The sequence below is a fragment of the Microtus ochrogaster genome (genome assembly GCF_000317375.1).
Source record: "Microtus ochrogaster isolate Prairie Vole_2 chromosome 6 unlocalized genomic scaffold, MicOch1.0 chr6_random_2, whole genome shotgun sequence".
In the NCBI taxonomy this organism is placed as follows: domain Eukaryota; kingdom Metazoa; phylum Chordata; class Mammalia; order Rodentia; family Cricetidae; genus Microtus; species Microtus ochrogaster.
Genome location: NW_004949095.1, coordinates 5,891,871 through 5,912,414, shown reverse-complemented (window position 1 = coordinate 5,912,414; position 20,544 = coordinate 5,891,871). Strand labels below are relative to the sequence as shown.

The following is a 20,544-nucleotide window of genomic DNA, read 5'->3' as shown; positions in this document are numbered from 1 at the left end:
TCACAGGAAGCAGTGTATGAACACTTACCAAATAAAAGATGATCTCATTTGAACAAAAATTGTTTCTTCTCCTAGAAGTAAATGAATTGTGTTAGGTTTCAGAGTAATAATAATAAACTTTACTGGATGAGAAGGAGGGTTATGAAGATCTACACTTTAACTAGTTCTGCCTGGCACAAAACATGTTTTCCCACTTTGTGCTAAGCTTTAGACTTGTTAACATATCAGTGCAGGTTTCCTTAAAAGGAGATATTTATGGACACAATACTTAACTTGAACCTGTTGACTTCTTCCTTAATATCTTCTATGGCCTTTAGGCCACTAGTTTGTCAAACAGGTCAGTCAGTTATCTTTAACTTCTTTATTCAAGTTCTCAGGACACAGGCAGAGTGCAGCCATACGTACTACTGCACACACTCTTAACCCAGGTCCTAGCTGAGCTTGTTCCTCCACTGTCTGTCTGACATTCTTCTCTAATTAACCTGCACTTGGACGGCCCACTCAGTTCTTCACAGTCCTCCCACAGACAGTCACACAGTCAGGTTATCACAGCGGCAGACCTGCTGCTGTCTTCTGCCTTCCTCTCATTTCCTTTGCTGTGATGATAAATTCTGCTACAAAAGCAGCTTCAGGGAGAAAGGCTTAGTTGGCTCACAGTTCCAGATGGCAGCCTGTCACCGTGGGAAGTCAGGACTGCAGGAACTTGAAGCAGCTAGTACATTACATCCCATTCAAGAGCAGAGAGCCGTGGATTAATATACTCATGCTGTGCTCAGCTGCTTCCTCCAAAATTCTTAGACAGTCTAAGAGTTTCTGCCCCAGTAGCTTTTCCTGGCCTCTCCCAGGGGATCCAACCCTTCTCTACAGTGCCAAGCCTTGAATTCTCTCTGAGACCCCTTGGTCATTGACTGAGGTTTCTGTCCTGCCCAGTTCCTGCAGTCATTAAGTCCCAAAGAAATTACACAGAGGTCTACATTAATTATAAACTGATTGGCGAAGCATCTCAGGCTTCTTACTAACTCTTATAACTTATATTAGCCCATAATTCTTGTCTGTATTAGCCATCAAAGATCTGAAAAGGGAAATAATACTACTTGAGTAAGCAGGAAGTTCAGTCAAGCAACTTCTAAAATGTGCAACAAATGACAGAGACAACTGACTACCGGGGCAATCACTCAAAGTCTCATTTGCAACGTTGAAGCAACCAACTTTGGCTAAGGCCTAGAATAACTGACAGACTATTTTTAAAGGCAAGAAAAATTTTTAAACCGTCTTTTACCCTTTCTTGGCAAGATTAAACAGTCCTGCTTATACATTTTTGGATACTATGTATCTTGTTAGTAGTTGAGGCATGGGCATTTTTTTGCCCAAAGGCCAGTTTTTGCTAAGAAGACAACAAGCTCCAAGTGGAATGTCTTCAGTGCTCAGCATTCTCTCGGGAATAGATTGGTACTGCCAGGAGCAATTATGTCTCACTTTAACTGAACTCTAAGTTTAAATGACATTTTCTACAGCTCTTTGAAGTGGTTGAAGATTATCTATGCAGAATATATTATCTATGTATCTAAAGAACCTGATTAGTCTAACTGTAAGTATAACAAACATAGATAACTATTGATCTGTAATTCTTAATACCTATATAGCTTAAAGACTAAGACAATAAACAACTGTACAATAAATGAGGACAGTGACCTCCAAATGTAAAGAATGTGTAAGTATCTATCAGGTAGAAATACAATCCATAGTATTAGCAAAAAAGGTACTAAAAGTTGCATTGGTAACGAAGTCTGCCATAAGGATTTACTTATTACCTGATGATGTGATCCGGTGAACAGCAGTCTTTATTGTCCAGCAGATGGCTTAGTTGCAGAGTTGCAACTAGAAGCAGTGCAACTGGTGACCTTGGTACTGGTTAGATACTGAGAAATACGTGTTGCTTGACAAATTAAAAGCAATTAAATCAATTCCATACATGGAGAAAGAAATCTAGGGGCGGGGAGCAGAAAACAAGAGCTGCACTAGTTGCCACACAGCAAGTAATCGCCCTGCCCTGGGGAATCCAGAGGTTGTGCGTACAAGTGCTTGGGAAATTTCCACGTCACCACATGCAGCAAACTCCCCTGTGATGGAATTCTACAAAAAACCGCTTTAGGCAAGCAAGCCTCTCTGGGCCATGGAAGGACCAGGCTGTTCACCCAGTGGGCGTGGAGTTTAAATCCACGTGGGCACCAAGTGAAGAGGTGACCTATTGATGAACGGATGCTTAAAAGAAATCCCACACTAGCTCAGAATTGAGAAATAGATAGTTGTTTATTTGGGGGTAAACTCACAAATCAGAATTTTCTGCTTGAACGGTGGATAGAGGTTGAGTCCAACAATCCAAACGAGCAGCTGGCCAAAAGGAGAAAGAAAAGGGGCAGACGCAGGTTCTGCGTCCACGTATATAGTATAAGACGCCATGCCCCAGTAGGCGGGTAATCACAAGCTGCAAGTCTTCCTACAGCATGCGTTTTCTTTCAGCATTCTTGGCTTTTAAGATCTTAGAGAACAGCCCTTTAAGCTCAGAGCATTCAATGACTTTTCTAGCCCAAAGTTCTAAAATCTTCCAAAAACCACTGTCAGGTCAGTCCCAACAACCCCTATCTTCTGAAACCAGGTTTGTTGTAGTTGCTTTCTGTTGTGCTAAATACTGTTGGGGGAAGGGTCACTTGTTTGTCCCGACCGCCCAACCATGAAATAACCACTCAGAAAACCATATTATTTGCAATACTGTTTGACCAATAGCTTAAGCGTATTTCTGGCTAAACTCATATCCTAAACTAACCCATCTTTAGTATTCTGTATATGGCCATGTGGCTGTGGCTTACCAGCTAAAGTTCCCAGCATCTGTCCTAGGCAGCTAATCCATGGCTTCTCCTAACTCTGCCCTCTTCCTGCTGTGCTATAGGCCAAGCCAGTTTTCTTTATTCGTTAACCAATAAAATCAAAATATAGACAGAAGGACTTCCCACACCATTTCCTCTTTTCTGTTTAAACAAAAAGGAAGGCTTTCCATGACCAAAAGCAACTTGGGGAGGAAAGGGTTTATTTCCATTTACAGATTGAGTGTGCAGAAAGTCAAGGAAGAAAACTGAAGGCAGGAACTAAAGTAGTTTCCTTGGAGGAAAGCTGCTTACTGGCTTGTTCTCTCTGCCAGCTTTCTTAGACAGCCCAGATCCATCTGCCTAAGGGTGGTGGTGCCTCCCTCAGTGTCTGGGCTTAATTAGCAGTCAAGAAAATGCCCCACAGACATGTCTACAGCACACAGTCCGATGGGGACTATTTTTTCATTAAGTTCTCTTTTTATTAGATGTGTCAAATTGACATCCACGATCAGCCATTAACAAGTATGAATGGCTTAGACCATTGTTTAATAAGTGGAGTTCTGAATATTATCTTGTAGTTTATATTACAAGAGTATTTTCTGTTTCTCCTAGTTTTTAAAGTTACAGATACAGTCATGCCTTGCATAATGGCATTTTGATCAGTAGCGACTTTGTGTATGGGTGCCGTGATCATGTTGTAGCCATTGTGGATTGTGTGAGTAAACTGTGGTGATAATTGACAGGGTTGCTTAACAACACGTTGACAGTATCTGAATTGTTAGGTGATGCATGACTGTAGATGTGCAGTGTTCTCTTTTCTTTTCCTTCTTCTGCAACTAGGGAACATCAGAATGTTTATTGAAGAAAAATACAGTAGTGTAGCTTACATAGGAACCTAAAAAATGGAAATTCAACATTGCTTTCAAATTTTCTGACTCTTTATATAGCATTCTTCCAACTAAGCAACATGCTCTACTCACCTTTTCTGTATCTTTTATTACACAGTGTTCTTAGCTCCGGTGTGTGCCGGGTGTGTGTGTGTGTGTGTGTGTGTGTGTGTGTGTGTGTGTGTGTGTGTGTTCATGTTCACATGGCTGTACACATGTGCATGTAGACATAAGCTCTTGCATATAGGTATCTCCATTCACTCTGTAGTTTGATTTTGAGAGCGGCTATCACTGAACCCAGAGCTTATGAGTCAGCTGGTCTGATTGGCCAGCAAATTCCATGGGTCCTCTTTTCTCTGCATGCTGCCCAGCACTGGGGTTATAGAAGTGTACATTCTGCCTGGATTTTACATGAGTGTTGGAGACTCCAAGTTAGGTCCTCAGTTTTTGAGGTCTGTCTTCTTTGTGTGACCCTGGCTGAGACAGTGTCTAAGGGCTGTGTTTTCTTCTTTGACAGAAAAGTAGCAGCTCTGAGTCGCTAAGTGAGAAGGGCTCTGAATTGAAGAAAAGCTTTGATGCAGTGGTATTTGATGTTCTTAAGGTTACGCCGGAAGAATACGCGGTAAGCTTTCTGCCTCTAGCTTTCCAGTATTTGCACGCAGTTCACATACTTGAGTTACTGTGACTGAGTTAGAGCTGGAGACTAGCACAAGTGTAGAGCAAGAGAAAAATGAGGTGGAGGGGCAGCTTCCTTCTTAAAGGGCAGTTTCTTGTTCCCCCGTCTGGTGAAGAATGGATATGTACCTATTTCTGCCTTTGCTGACTCAAACCACCTTAGTATGTTCAAAAGTACTTTTTACTATTTTGTGAATTTAAAAATTGGAAAATGTGATTTCTCAATCATAAGACTATCATGAATTATCTAGAAAATTTTTTAAAAGATTTATTTATTTATTTATTTATTTATTTATTTATTTATTTATTTATTATTTGTTATTTGTACAACATTCTGTCTCCATGTATGCCCGCATGCCAGAAGGGGGTGCCAGATCTCATTACAGATGGTGGTGAGCCATCATGTGGTTGCTGGGAATTGAACTCAGGACCTCTGGAAGAGCAGCCAGTGCCACTGAGCCATCTCTCCAGTCCTCTAGAAAATTTTTTTTTGCTGACATAAATGTTTATTTATTTAGGTCTTTCTTTACCTTTTGTTAACTAAATAAACTGCTTTTTTGGTCTTAAACCACTCTGCATTCCAGGAACAGTATTCTTGTTTGTAGTGTGTGTTTACCCTCTCCTGATTGCTTCTCTTAAGTTTTTTTGTTTTGTTTTTTAACATGTATTTGTTTATTTGTATGAGAAGGGGGTACATACACCATGTACATGTGTGGTCAGAGGGCAGCTTGAGAGTTTGTTCTTTGCCTCTGCCATGTGGGTACAAGGGATTGAACATCCTGAATTTAGGCCATCAGCCTTAGTGCTGAGAGAACTGCTGTTCCATCGATGGATGGCAGTGCCCAGATGTTCTCTCTACTGGCCTCCCTAGGGATGCGATAACTAGGAGTAATTTGTGTAATGGCAGAAAGACTACGATTTCTATTCCCTGTAAGTATTTAAAGACTGTATATTCTGTAATTTAGTATAGAGTAGAAATTTTATTTCTTTTATTTTGAACAAATTTCGTATCATAGGGTTCCAAAGAACTTGGCGTTCAGAATGAAATAAAACCCCCTTTGTCTTTCAGGGTCAGATAACACTAATGGATGTGCCAGTGTTTAAAGCTATTCAGCCAGATGTAAGTAGTTCTAAGAAGATTCCTTGTGAATACAGAGAACGATTAGCCATGTTATCTTAAGATGTTTAAGAAATTCAAAACATATTTCATGTTAATCATAGATGTCAAAAGCTTATAACTTACCTATGTTTTATTCAGTCCTTGGAGACTCATACGACACTCACCATAGTACATTTTTTAATCATAAGTGGGATGTTTGAGTCAACTAATTTGATTTCATTACTGAAGGAAGTAATAGACTTAAAGAAGTTAAATGATTTACTCAGAGGATTGAGGCTTTTTAATAGGAAGGTGAAAATTAGACATAACTTAGTAATTTTACCTTCTACCTTAATTTTATATGTGATTATATTATTTTAGCTTATTTAAATTTTAAAAATTACTCTGTGCTCACATGATGTAAGTGGTGTGGGGGCATTGCAGAGGTCAGAGAATAACTTTAGTGAAATCAGTTTTCTCTTTCCACCTTCCTGTGGAGCATGAACTTAGCTGGCCAGGCTGGGCAGCGCTGGGTTGATACTCTAGAGGAGGACCAGGAAACACATTTCCCCCCAGTAAAAAAAAGGACTAATGGTACATATCTGCCCACTCTCTGTAAACACGGGTGTGTGTGTGTTCGAATATGTTTATCGTTTATCTTTTGGGTTTTTTGAGGCAGAGTTTCTCTGTGTAGCCCTGGCTGTGCTAAAACTTGCTCTGTAGACCAGGCTGTCCTCAAACTCACAGAGATCCCTCTGCCTCTCTTCTGAGTGCTGGGATTAAAGGTGTGCATCACCATGTCCAGAATAGTTTATCATTTTAAGGCCCGTGTATAGTAATATTTTTGTTTTATTGATGAGGGAATAGTGAAGTTATTTTTTAAATACAACTGTCTTAGTCTGCTTTGTATTGCTATAGCAAAATGCCTGGTGCTGGATACTTTATATAGAAGAGGTCTATTTACATAAAAGTTTTAGAGCCTGGCAGTTCAGGACCTTAAGTGAAAGTCCCATGGGCTGTCTCACAATGTGGCAGTAACGTAGAAAAGGAAATGGCTGTGTGAAACGGCCCAGTGTGGTGGTCTTCGTGCCAGAGAACTACCCCACTCCTTGAGTGCTCCTGCGCTGACTCCTTCTCCTGTCTCCCTGCACTGGAGACTTGGCCTTAGCACATGTGCCCTTGGGGACACATTCAGGTCATATCTAAACTATAATAATAGCTCGGTGTTGGCACTAGGCTTAGATTCTGAGAAGACAGTTTTTGCTCTTAGTGAGTAAGACTATAAACTTAATTTTTTTGACCTCCAAACAAAGCCATTTTGATAATTCATGGTTGGTTCTTTTGGAAATAATGAGAAGTACTTGTTGTGTTACATACAAATCTATAGTGACCTAAAGCACTCTAATAACTAATAAAGCATTACATCTAAGGTATAAACAGGTTATCGTGATTGTTTTTTTCCCTAGGTAGGCTATGTAATGTGTTAGTATCTCAACTTTGCTGCCTATCAATTGACGGGAGAGCTGCCCGCATGTTCTCTGGTCCCTGTCATTTTCCACAAGCCTCTTGAGTGTCTTTCTCTACACTGCAGAAGGCTTCAAAAGCAGAGCTATCGGATTAATAGTAAACAAAGAAGAACTGTATACTTTATAAATAATGGGCAGACAATGGTTTTTGTATTTCAATGGACAAAACAAAAAGCTCTGGGATATTCATTTCTGTTATTCTTGGCAAAAATTATCCCTTCCCCTAGAATTTAAGTCTTCTAAGAATAATTTTTCTTTTGACTAAACCCATTTATATTTGCTCTTTCATGTGATTCATGATAACCCATGGAAATCTAGTATCATTTATTTAACTGTGCATCATGTAGTAGCTACATTATAAAGTAAAAAGAAATAGGTAAAATCAATAGGTGATTTTATTTAACCTACAATATCCAAAGTATGCTCATAATCGGCATAGGTTTTTATTCAGATATTTTATACTTTTCCCTTGTGCTAAGTTTTATGATCCTAGAGTTGCCTTTAGATTACTGCATGTTTTTAGCTGGGGTAGCTTCCTTCCAGGTGTTCTGTACATTGTACACTAGGATGTTAGCTGAAGATGTGGACTTCCATTCTGAGAGGATTTATCATTTACCTTTGGACAGTGAACAATACTTTGTGAACCTTCAAGTTTCCCTTGACTTCATTTCCTCACACACAATCTTCTTCTTCAGCACAATCCCTTTGATTCCCACTCCCCAACCCTTTTAAGGTCTTAGGTAGCCCAGGCTAGCCTTGAACTCAGTGTATATAGCTGAAGGTATAAGACCTGATTGCCCTTTTTCCACCTCCTTAGTGCTAGGTTATAGGTATCCACTACTGTGCTCAGCTCTGTTGATTTTGTCCTACCTTAATAAATACCTAGTTTTTCTAATGTCAGCTCCCCGATCTAAGAAACCATCTTTTCTCCATTGGGTCTCTGCAGTGCCCTCTCACTTGATCTGTGTAGATACTGGTCACTTTTCTAGTCACCGTGCCCAAGATACCCACAAGAGCCAACTTGAGCTTTGTGGTTTGACAAAGTCCCATCTGCCTGGTGGGAAGGTGTGGTGAACCAGAGCCGTTGATATCTTGTAGGCCTTAGACAGAGGGGTGTGCTGGCACTCAGCAGGCCCCTCAGACCGGGTATGGTGCTTTCCTCATTCAGAGTGGGTGGGTCTTTTACTTGGTCATTGTTGGAAAACCTTCACAGGCACTCCTGGACATGTGCTACTTCATCTTCTGAGTGACTAAGTCCATTCTGTTGACAATACAGATAAACGATTGCAGTGAGCTTCTACTCTGTTCTGACCCCTGGGATCTGTTCTCTATCTCATGGCAAGCAACATTGAAAATGTGTTCACATGACTCCTGTCAAGCCACCTCAGTGGTTTTGAAAACCATCACTACAGGATCTGTGAATCTCTTCATCATGTTGCCTTTTCTTGTTTCTAAACACATTTTCTACTCTTTTTGGTCTAGCAAAATGGCCTCCTTTTAATCCTTAATTGCCGACCCTGTGCTTCTTCTGCTTCCTTGAGTTGTCGGGAAGTTGGACTTGTTTGCTTTTCTGTAGACTAACATCTTATTCTTGTCATCTGCAGTGTTGTGCTGTAATGCAGTGAGTATACTGAGTGCCTGTTATGTGTTAGCACTGGTTTAGTTACTGGAGAAATAACAGTAAACATGCACTGAGATTTGCCCCCACAGATTGTATGTTCCAGTGAGGTGAGCTAAACAGTATTATGAAAACTAAAGGGGGAGATCAGAGCACATGAGGTGTAGAGGGGTTTCAGTTTTAGATTGGATCATCAAGAAGACTTAACTGAGAAGCAAAATCCTTAAGGAGGTGAGACTGCATACCATGAGGGCAGTGGGTTGTGAGATCTTTTGGGATTGAATGACCCTTTCACAGGGGTACCCTAAGACCATTGGAAAACACAGATGTTTACATTCATAGCAGAAGCAAAATTACAATCACGAAGTAGCAATTAAAATAATTTTATGGTTGGGGTCACTACAACATGGGAAACTGTATTAAAGGGACCCAGCATTAGGAAGATTGAGAACCACTGTATTAAGGTATTTTGGGGAAATGTGTTTTATTCAGGAACAGGTGAGCAAAGGCTAGTGAATTATGTTTTTCTAAATTAGATGAAAGGGCTATGTGTAAGAGGCAGCAGTTGAGCGAGGACTAGATGAATATGTTACTTTGGAGACAGTTATTCTGATGAAGGTGGTAAGCCATTGGTGACCCACCTGCCCGCTCCCAAAAAACCACATGGAGACTTGTTGTTAGTTATGAACACTTGGCTGATAGCTTAGACTTGTTTCTAACTAGTTCTTACAACTTAAATCTACCCACTTCTATTCATTTACTTCCTGCCTTGTGGCTTTATTACCTTCACTCACAGTAGGGCTCACTTTGCTTTCCTGCTTTCTCTGTGTCTGGTTGGTGATTCCTCCCCTCTTCTTCCTAGTATCCTCTGTGTCTGGAAGTCCTGCCCTAGCTGTTGGCTGTTCAGCTCTTTAATAAACCAACCAGAGTGACACTTCTTCACAGTGTACAAAAAGATTTTTCCACAACACATTGGGGGAGTCGTTTCTAACTGTGTGTGTTCATGTGAGTATAATTGCCCATGGAGTTAAGAAGTCGGTGTCAGAGTTCACAGGTGACGGTGAAGTGTCTGATGTGGGTTCTAGGAATCAAACTCAGGGCCTCTTCAAGAGCAATATGTGTTCTTAACCACTGAGTCGTCTCTCCAGCCCATCATAAGAGTGTTTTGAGCAGAAGACTAAGATTATTTTCTGATTTAGGTTTTAAGTAACTCATACTGTTGACAGGATATGAGGTGAACAAGATAACTTGAGAGATATGTGCTTGCATTAGTGTATGAGTGGAAAGATGGGGAGCGCTTGTCACACCGTGTATGCAGGGCAGAGTTTTTGGTCTAAAATCAAATGTGAGTAGCTGATATTCTCCAAAGTGAGAAATTATAATGTTTGTATCACACTGTTGCCATTCACGTAGAACATAATGTGTGGTGCTGGACCAAGAGGGACCGGCAGATTTGGTTGACAAGGGCAAGAGTTTGACTTTGGACATTATTAATTTTACATGCTTCTTAACCCCTTCCCAGGGAACAGTTCAGTCAGGCAGTGTATAATGGCATGTGTTTGTAGTCTGAGCCGGAAATGTCAGTTTGAAAGATATCAGTATAAAGCTGTGATGTGTGGTGCACGTGAGGCCTGAGGGTAGTTGTAGAATATGTGCTTAGCACTAGGCCTTAGGTTCAATCCCCTTGTCCAAATAAATAAAATGTGGATAGGATTGCCAGGAAGTACGTTAAGAAGAGCCCTGTGTGAGATGTGTAGGAACTGCTAAGGAGATCAAAGGGCAGCAACAGGCCAGTCATCTGGGACGAAACTAGTACAGTGTGGTATTGGTTGTGTCCAGGATAAGCAGTAGTATTTAGGAAATGCTCACAAAATGGAAGGAAGTTTTAACAAACTGATAGAAATAGCTGTTGGGAGCAATGTAAACCAAGATATTCTTGTTAGATATCAGTCTTGCTGAATCACAAGATTACTTTAAATCTGCCAGCATGTGTAGGATGTGTCATGTGGCAGAAGAATGCTTGTTATTTTATTATGAAATAAAAAAGACATAAACAAGGTTGAAAGAACTGTAAGATAAATTTCCGTGTACTAGCCTGTCCCCCTAAAGCTTTTCTGGTACCTTCCCACTCAAATGAACACCGTCCAGTAATAGACTGTATTATTCCTGTCTAGTTGCTCATATTTCCCCAGGTATAGGTATTGCTTAATAATATGTACCATTTCAAGTTTCAGCTTTCCAAACTTTGATGTAAATGGCATTTCAATGCTTTTTTATGTTTGTCTTGTTTTTTTTATGCTAAGCATTGGTGGCTAGCATCCATCCAGGTACATGACTTAAATGTATTAGTCCTGGCCTATAAAGCACAAACATCGCTGAAACTACTGAAAACCAATGAATAGTTTCTGAAATAGTACTACATTTTAGAAATCTTTAAGCTGTGGTATCAACTGATGTAATCTATTTGCTTTTTTATTAGCCTAAAGTGATATGTATTACTTAGATGTAGAGTTTAACATACTAATCCCACTAAGGAGTGAAGGACTTTCTTGTTAAACTTAAGCTAGTGGCTGTCTCTGAGCTGAAACTACTGTATTTATTTTCATGTCTGTTCCAAATTTGAATTCTACATGTAACCTCATATAAAGTGTTAAATAAATTATACACATACTTCATGAAAGTCTTTTACATCTTAAACTGTCAAAAAATCATTTTCATATGAAAGTGAGAGAGTCCGGGAGCCAGCCCAGGGCCATGACAGGTTTCTAACAGCCCCTGCCAGGGAACTGAGATAGCTGGAGCTGAGCAGACAGTTCTGGGGAAACTCAGGGCCAGCCTGACCACAGATGACCACAGGCTCCCGATAACTAGCGCTAGCATTCACTACCCTAACCGCTGGGGCCTCCCACCAGTTGGTCCCCAGACTAATCTTTCCTCCACTAATCAGATTAAAGATTAACTTCTTTTTATTTTATGTTTGCCTGCATGTATGTACCTATACATATGCAGTACCTGTGGAGATCAGAGGACAGCACTTGGAATTACAGACCTTGTGGGTGCTAGTAACCCAACCGAGTCTTCTGCAAGAGTAGCCAATGCGCTTAACCACTGAGCCCTAGGCCTTCTAAACTTTAAGCTTTCATTTCACTTACTTTGTTTTTTGAATTGCAAAGTAAGATTTCTAGTTATTAGAATAAGGAGTCGGAAGAGTCGTAATATTTTTTTCTTAGCTTTGCCACTCATGCATTGTACCACGAATATGTTCCTTATCTCTGACTTTAAAAACCATGGATGTGCAAAGGAGTTCTTGCATCTGCCAGATCTTTGAGTAGTCCCAGCAGTGGGTCATCTCAGAACCAGAGCTGTCTTATATGTAGTTAGAGCTGTCAGAAGAACGTCCATCAAAACTACAGCCTTCTTCAGGAGTGAGAGCCGTGGAGGAGCCACCACAAGTCATGTGCTTGTTGGAGGTCTGTCATCATACACTGGCAAGAAACTTTGTCTCTTGTTTAGTGTGAACTGAAGCAGTGACTGTTAATCCCTTCTCGTGTCTTAGCATGCTTGGAGCCATTTCTACAAAAGTCTGTTACCAGGGCTATGTGATATTTTTGTTGTTATTGCTGGTTATTTTTTGCTTTTATTTGTTTTGTTGTTGGTTTTGTTTGGAGACAGTGTCTCTCTGTGTAGCTGTGGCTGTCCTGGCACTTTCTCTGTAGATCAGGCTGACCTTGAACTGAGAGATCTACCTGCCTCTGCCTTCCGAGTGCTGGAATTAAAGATGTACACCTTTAATGTGACATTAAAATGACATATCTAAAAGAGACATTCTTTCTGTATACAGAAGTGGCCCCCCCCCTTAATGTTTCTTCCTTAAGGCTGAATTTTCTAGTACTGATTAAGGTAAAAAAGTTATCTAGAGGGCTTTATACATTCATTAATTCTAGTATCATTTTTGCTGCCCAGCCTTTATTAAAGTTTTTCTCATATCCATGGATCTCATCTCAAAGGTATGATTTCTCTTGGGATTATGAAGAAAGCTTTTACACATTCATAGGGCCTCTTTCCATGAGCTTTCTCATGTTGAAAAAGTTCTGACTGTATTCTGAAAGGTTCCATCAAATAAATTACTTTTCTATTGCTATGCTAAAACTCCATTAACAGGCAGCTTGCAGAAGGAGTTTATCTAGACTTATGATTCCCGAGGCTTAAGAATCTCTCATGGACAGGGGAGCATTGGCAGCAAGCCACAAGTGTGGCTGTTGGAGTGGGAAATTGAGAACCTATCTTGAACTGCAAATTCAAGCAGAGAGCAGATTAGCGGTAGGTGAGGCCTTTACTCTCAAAGCTCCCCACCCTCACCCCCACAGCACACTTCCATCTCCATCCCACTACACTAACGTCTAGAGTAGTTTTGTCTGTTGTGAGTTTTCTGATGTTCTACAAAACTTGTATTCTGCTGAGGTCGTCGCTACATTTATTGTGCTAGTGATATTTCTCTTCGGGGTGAGTTTTGTATCATTCAGTTCAGGGTGAGTTATGCCAGAAAGCTGACTTAAAATCCAGTAGTAACTCTTTAATCTTTCTGTAAGCCTTAATTAAGGGTTGAATTCTATTTAAAAACTTCATTATAGTCATTTGCTGTGAGAAAACATTATTAAGGCTACTTATAGAAGGAAGGGTTTTATTGGGACTTTCAGTTCTATGGCAGAAAGCTGGTGGATGCAGGAACTTGGAGTAGCAACCGCTGAGTGCTCACATTCCCAATTCAGAGGCAGCACAGAACACTCACTGGGAATAGCTGGAAGCTTTTGAAGTCTTAAGCCCTTCCCCAGTGACATGCCCCAATAAGGCCATACCTCCTACTCTTTGCCAAATAGCTTCCAAATGAGGACTATGTATTCAAATGCCTTGTAGGGGACACCTCATTCAGACCACGGCACAAGGTTCTTAAGTATTCCTAAAGGACAAGGTCTACCTAAAACTTTTCTAACAAACATTATACATGCTGAAGAGAATGCCACACTTTAATTCCAACTAATAACAGAGCCAGAATATTTGGAAAAAAAGAGATCTGTCTGTACTATACATGTATAGACTTCTTTCCCTGGCATTGCTCAATATAGTATAGCAGCTCAGTAGTCTGAACCTGAAGGAAGATCTTAAGGAGTTTGGGACATTTTTAAAATTAATTAATTAATTAACTAGTTGTTGTTGTTGTTGTTGTTGTTGGTTTCTGTTTTCAGATTGGGTACCTTCCAAAATTGGAAAACCAAATGTAAGACACTTTTTGCCTAAGCTTTTCATATAAGGCATATAATTAACCTTAATTTATAAATTAAGACCTGGTCCATTGGCAACACTGAGAATATATATAGATTTATCTGTTGATCATTCAGAGCATTGCAAGGTGGCACCAACAGAACAGCCCTGCAGGTGCATTGTGTGAGGCGTTACATGTGAGCTACAGGTGCTGTAAAGTGTGGTGGAGAACATGACCTGCAGAACAGCCCTGCAGGTGCATTGTGTGAGGTGTTACACGTGAGCTACAGGTGCTGTAAAGCATGGTGGAGAACATGCATGGGTCGTGCACAAACCTAATGATTTTTATGGTTTTGTTTTCAATCTGAGGGAGGTCCTAGAGCTAGTCTTCCAGTGAGTACTCAGAACTGCATCAGTGAACACACATTTTCTACTAGGAGATGTGAACCTCATCTGTATGATTGACACACTAAAGATTGTGGGAGAATGCTAGCCAAGTTAGGAAAATACTTCTGAAAAATTTATCTTTTGACATATTTTTTGCTGGATGTATAAAAGACTTTCTGTACAGATTTTTTTTTTTTGTTTTAGTTTTAGTTTTTGTTTTTCAAGACAAGGTTTCTCTGTAGCTTTGCGCCTGTCCTGGCACTAGCTCTTGTAGACCAGGCTGGCCTCGAACTCATAGAGATCCGCCTGCCTCTGCCTCCTGAGTGGTGGGATTAAAGGCGGTGCCACCACTGCCCAGCTAAACAGATGTTTTGGTGTCTGCCCAAAGACTATAATCTTAGCAACATACAAAATTCTAATAAATATTATCCTGTTTTAATAAAAATAGTCGTTGTATTAAAATGTGAGCAGATCGTGGAGTTTGTGAGAGAATAGAAGCTGCAAAAGGCCTTGTACACTAGAATAATGTGGGAGTTCTGTTAGATGCAAGATGGAGCCGTTTGTCAGTGTGTGTTACTGCTGTTCCTTGCCTTGAACTAGTAAGGTCGGGCTTCTGGCAGGACAGAGAAAGGAAGGAAGATGGTTGTTCTGGCATCTGTGGAAGTAGAAATAGCTTCTGTCTTTATCTCTGATCTCATTAGAGGTAGTGCTGACATGCCGGGAGGAGGGAAGTAAGGAAGACTTGCGTACTTTAGAAATTTAACATACCTTGTTAAGTTGCATAGTTTCAGTTTTGTTTTTTCGTTTTTATTAAAAATGCAAGCATGAAAAAAATGCAAGCATGAATGACATTTTATCTGTGGCGATGACTTCTTTATAACCATATAAACTGGGTACAAATGGATGTCCTGTCTCTTTAAAGCCTCCACCCTGAACACAAGGCTACCTCAGCAGCAGCTAACTTTCTCATGGACATCCTCTGTCCTAGTCACTTCCCTCGCCCCCAGTCTTTGGGACTCCCCTGTTTTCTTTCCTCCCTCGATCTCTGTCTATATGCTGGTCTATATTGGCCTTTTCTCTTCTTCTATCTATAGGTATCCCTACATCATCACCCTTAGAACAGTCCTTTTAAGAGTGTTGGAACCTACAAGATGAAATTTAGATCAAACCTACAAGACGTAAGAGAAGCTGTGACTCCTGTGAATTGAGTCATTCTCTCATAGGGTAGGTGGTCATCAGTTGTGGGGTTTTTGCCTTCTCTGTGCTTCTGAAATAAATGTAACTGGAAACTGATCGTCATAGTTACTGATTCACAGTGAATCCATGCACATTCTGAAATGCATTTGAGCAACTGTTAAAATTGTTTTATGTATTTGAGGCATTATTTGAAGATTCCCTTTACTTGCTGAGCTTAGAATTGCAAGTTCAGCGCATTAGAAGAAATGTCCGTGTGCCAGGGCTGCGGGATTTCATTATTCTTTGCTGAGAAGGAGGCTTACTTGCACAGTGCACCAAACAGCGCTGTCTGTCTTACCTTAGGCCTTACAAAGCATTGTGTGAGTCACCAAGTCACTTCAGTTCTGTGGTGTTCATGTTAGATGCTTCAGTAGAGGCAGTTCTGTGTGACCAAGGCGTCAGTGTAAGGATGACGCAAAACATGTCTCCTGTCACACTGTAGTGTCATTTTGTAGGAAGATCCTAGAGTCTGAAACAAAAAAGGGAAGTTTTAAATTTTCTGTTTTTCTCTGAAGAAGTCAGATAATTAATGTTTGTAAAATGAACTGACAGTATCCAGATTTTAAAAAGGACAGCCAAATAAATTGTGTGCAGAGTAACAGGCCCTCCCTGAGCTGCCTGAGCTCCCTCAGCCATCAGGTAGCCGTCTTTGGTGCATCAGGTTGTTTATTCACGGTGACTGCAGACCCGTTCTGAAAGCTCTTCTAAGAAAACATTTAGAGGGCATTGTGGTATCCACTTGTTATCCTAGCACTTGGGAGGCTGAGGCAGGGGATTTGCAATGAGTTCAAGGCCAGTCTGGGATATGTAGCAAGACTTCATCTCACAAATAGTTTGTTTTTCAAATAGATTAGTGAAGTACATTAGTCCCCCTCCCTAAGATCCCTGTACTGCCTGAGTGTGAGTGGATGGAGGCCAGAGGTCAACAGCAGATGTCCTCCTCTTTGCTCTGCACTTTTTGTTTTTAAGGATTTGTTTTTGCCTGTACACTGTGTGTATGCAATGCCTATAAAGGCCAGAAGAGAGTGTCCCCTGAAACTGTAATTCAGAAGGTTGTTAGCTGGAAGTGGTGCTAGGAACTGAACCCGTGTCCTCTGCAGGGTCAGGAAGTGCTGTTAGCTGCTGAGTCATCTCTAGTCCCTGCACTTTATTTTTGGAAATTAGGTGCCTGCTGCAGTGCTTGCCTGTAAACTGGGCATTGAACTTAGGTCCTCACAGTGGCATGGCAAGTACTTTAACAATTGAGCCATTTCCCCAGGCTGATAGGAGGTTAGGTAGAACAGGTCAAAATTCCCTAAAGTCTGGGCAGCTGTGAGTGCAGGTCAGAACTGAAGAAGAGAGTGCTGAGTCCTAATACAATTCTAGCTCTCTTTCTTTCTTCTTTTTTTTTTTTTTAAAAAAAACAAGATTTCTTTATTTATTTTGTATACAGCAGTCTGCCTGCATGTATGCCTGCACACAGAAGAGGGCACCAGATCTCATTACAGATGGTTGTGAGCCACCATGTGGTTGCTGGGAATTGAACTCAGGACCTCTGGAAGAGTAGTCAGTGCTCTTAACCTCTGAGCCATCTCTCCAGCCCCCAATTCTAGTTTTCTAATCCTTTAAGTGGATTTTTTAATGTCCATTTTTAAATACTATTTTTTAAGGTAGTTAATAGCACATAGGAAGTTGCAAAAAAAAGTACAAATATTAGATTTATGGGAAGTTGCAAAACCTATACAGAGAAATCCCCCATACCCTGTACCTGATTTTCCTGCAATTACACCTTCGTGGTAGTACTGTATCAAAATCAGAAAGTAGTGTCTAGACATGCATATCTGTGTAGTTCTGTGATGGTTATTGTGCATGCATGTCCATGTAGTTCTGTGATGGTTATTCTGTATGCATGTCCGTGTAGTTCTGTGATGCTTATTCTGCATGCATGTTCATGTAATTTATGATGTTTATTGTGCATTCATGTCCGTGTAGTTCTGTGATGTTTATTGTATATGCATGTTCGTGTAGTTCTGTAATGCTTCATTGTGCATTCATGTCTGTGTGGTTCTGTAATGCTTTATTGTGCGTGCATGTCCGTGTAGTTCTGTGATGCTTTATTGTGCATTCATGTCCATGTAGTTCTGTGATGTTTATTGTACATACATGTCCGTGTAGTTCTGTAATGCTTTATTGTGCATACAGACCTATACTACTTAGATACCTGAAACAACTCTCCATTTTGGAACTTTCCTTTCTGCTGTCCCTTTCAGTCATACCTGTCTCCCTACTGCTGGCATCCTGCCTTCCTCAACTGCTCCCTCTCTGGAATCTCTTGACTCTTCCTAAGGACGCGGGATTACTCTTTACTATTAATCGGCGTTTCCAATTACATTTTTCCTATGGTGGTTGTTCAATTTGAAGATCTTACATCTTCTGTTTTTCTTTATTGGTGTTGACAAATGAACCCACACATGCTGAGCATATAAGTTCAGCCACCAAGCTACGTTCACAGCTACCCTCTTTCTCTTTGTCTCTCCTTACTTTCTGTCTTAAAAAAAAAATTATTGTGGGTGTGGGTGTGTGCACACACATATGTGCATGCTCATGGGTGTACACATACTTAGGTGTGTGCATGCCACAAGCATTTGTAGAAATTAAAGACAGCTTGCGGGCTTTTCTACTATGTGAGGTTGAACTCGGGTTCAGCAACAAGCAGTTTTACCTACTGAACACCCCCTCCCCATTTTACCTACTAAGGATACCCCCACCCTCACTTTCGAAGTTACCTAATAGCATTCTCTCGAGATAATTTGTATTTGAGATTTTGTTGTAGTTTTTTTAATCTCTTTGTCTCCAGGGTCCTCTTTTTGGATGCCTTGCTTTGCCCCACCCCTCCACACACACATTATGTAACTAAGCCATAGGAAGGTTAATTGTTATCTTTAACTTCTTGGCCATTATCTTAAATTGCTATTTTCTTAAGTCTCTTAAGATTCCTGTTATTTAGATGCTAACACATGGAATCTTAGTTAGTGCCAAATTAATATTTTGGTGAGTTTTGCCAAGTGGGTGTTGAGATCCCAAAGAAACAGGCTTTAATGCCAGTGAAGGAATGGACTTGCCATTGAGAGTGAGGGTAAGCAGGCAAAGAGCATAGTTTCCCTCTTTTATGTTCTTTATCTAGGCTGCCAGCAGAAGGTGTGGCCCAGATTAAAGTGGGTCTTCCCACCTCAAAGATCTGGATTAACGGTGGATCTTTCCATGTCAAATGATTTAATTGGGAAAAATTTTTCCCGGGTATGCCTAGTTGCTTAGGTTTTAGTTAATCACAGATGTGAAGTTGACACAAGAATAGCCATCACAAGTCCACCCATTGTCAGCTTGACACAAATTACACCTTCTTATATCATGCTTAATTTCCAAATAAAATAATAATCAGGTAATAATTACACCTAATATGATAGAGCTATCCCACATACAAATGCAGATACATTTTAAATTTATAATAGGTGGTAATGTGTTTTGATGAACATTCTTTTAGTATTTCAGAAATTAACTATAATAGCCACTGATACTCTCCTAATTGATGTTATAAATATAATAAATCAAGGAAAATACACAAATATCTGCACAAACACAAAACATGACACAAATATGACCCGTATAATAACTTTTCTCATCTAAGAGTACTGATGACATCTTTTTCTTTCTCAGATTTATTTTGTTGTCTACCCAAAGGGTTCTTTTCCTTTTTTCATGTGGGTCTTTTCTTTCATGCCTTTTGCTGTATTATAGAAACCCTCTGATTGACTTGAGATCTGTGGACAGAAACTTGCCTTTAAATTCAAAGGAATTCAGTTCTATTAGCATACACTTATCAGTATTTTTAAAAGGTGGCATACATTAGCCATGTGTATTTGCTTCATTAACATTCAGTAAGATATGGAGGTAGTAATCCTAATTTTGAAGCAGTGAGGAAGAAGTGATACTTTTAAGCTATCTCTACCAGTTGTAAAGTGATTTTAAAAAAGTCATTTCTTTTGTATCTCTTTGCAACCAGCATTTATAATTATAAATGGCTCAAATGTTTTGCCTGAATCTACATCTTTATACAACTTGAGTGCCTGGTGTCCACACAGGCCAGAAGAGGGCAGTGGATCCCCTGGAACTGGATTTACAGATGGTTATGAGCAACCATATGTGTGCTGGTTATCAAACCTAGATCCTCTTTAAGACCAGCAGGTGTTCCTAACTGTTGAGTTATCTCTCCAGGCCAGATTGACTCATTTCAAGTAGAGGGCACTAGTGTAATTTTTTTTAAATAAAAGTTTAATATAAGATCTTGAGCCATTTGAATTCTATTCTTAAATCTTTGGTGTTCTCATGGTCTTTTTTTTATTAGAGGTATCTTCAAATATCTGAAGTCAACAACTGTCAGGTCAAAGAATGAGATGTATAAAAAGCTAAATTGTGGGCTTGGGAGTTGTGTCAGAAAACCTTACATCGGATCCTCTGCACCCCTGTAAAATATCAGACCAGTAGCAGCTGTCTGTGAACCTCAGCACTTATTGGGTTATGGGAAGAGGGACAGGTGGGACCTGGAGCTGAGGATGGCTGGCTGAGGCCAAACCAGTCTGGCTAAAATGGGAGCTCCAGGCTCACTGAGAGACTGTCTCAAAAAGTGAGATGGAGAATGATTGAAAAAGACATCCAGTGTTAGCAAACCCATAAACATGTGAACATACAGACACCACACCATACGTGGATAAAAAGAAAGAGAAAGCTAGTTGTGGAGCTCTGAATGATTGAATGGGTTTGATTATGTGTTATGGGATATTCAACTTTAATTATCTCTCAGAGAACATTCCTCCATACTCTGCCTATGAAATTTAAGTTTGCCTATAATCTTTTTTTTTTCTTTTTTTTTTTTTAAATTTTTGAGACAGGGTTTCTCTGTAGTTTTTAGTGCCTGTCCTGGAACTAGCTCTTGTTGACCAGGCTGGCCTCGAATTCA

General features: G+C 40.2%; 1 protein-coding gene across 4 annotated transcripts in view; it reads left to right on the top strand.

The window, feature by feature from the left end:
- The window catches only part of Ralgps2 (Ral GEF with PH domain and SH3 binding motif 2), a 157,264-nt gene that overhangs the window by 47,863 nt on the left and 88,857 nt on the right, over window positions 1-20,544 (top strand). For all 4 annotated transcript variants that reach the window (XM_013352534.2, XM_005363921.2, XM_026787585.1 and 1 more), the window contains exons 3-4: window positions 4,269-4,373; window positions 5,496-5,546. In XM_013352534.2, coding sequence (XP_013207988.1) covers window positions 4,269-4,373; window positions 5,496-5,546 — 156 coding nt within the window. The remainder of the gene's footprint in view (window positions 1-4,268; window positions 4,374-5,495; window positions 5,547-20,544) is intronic.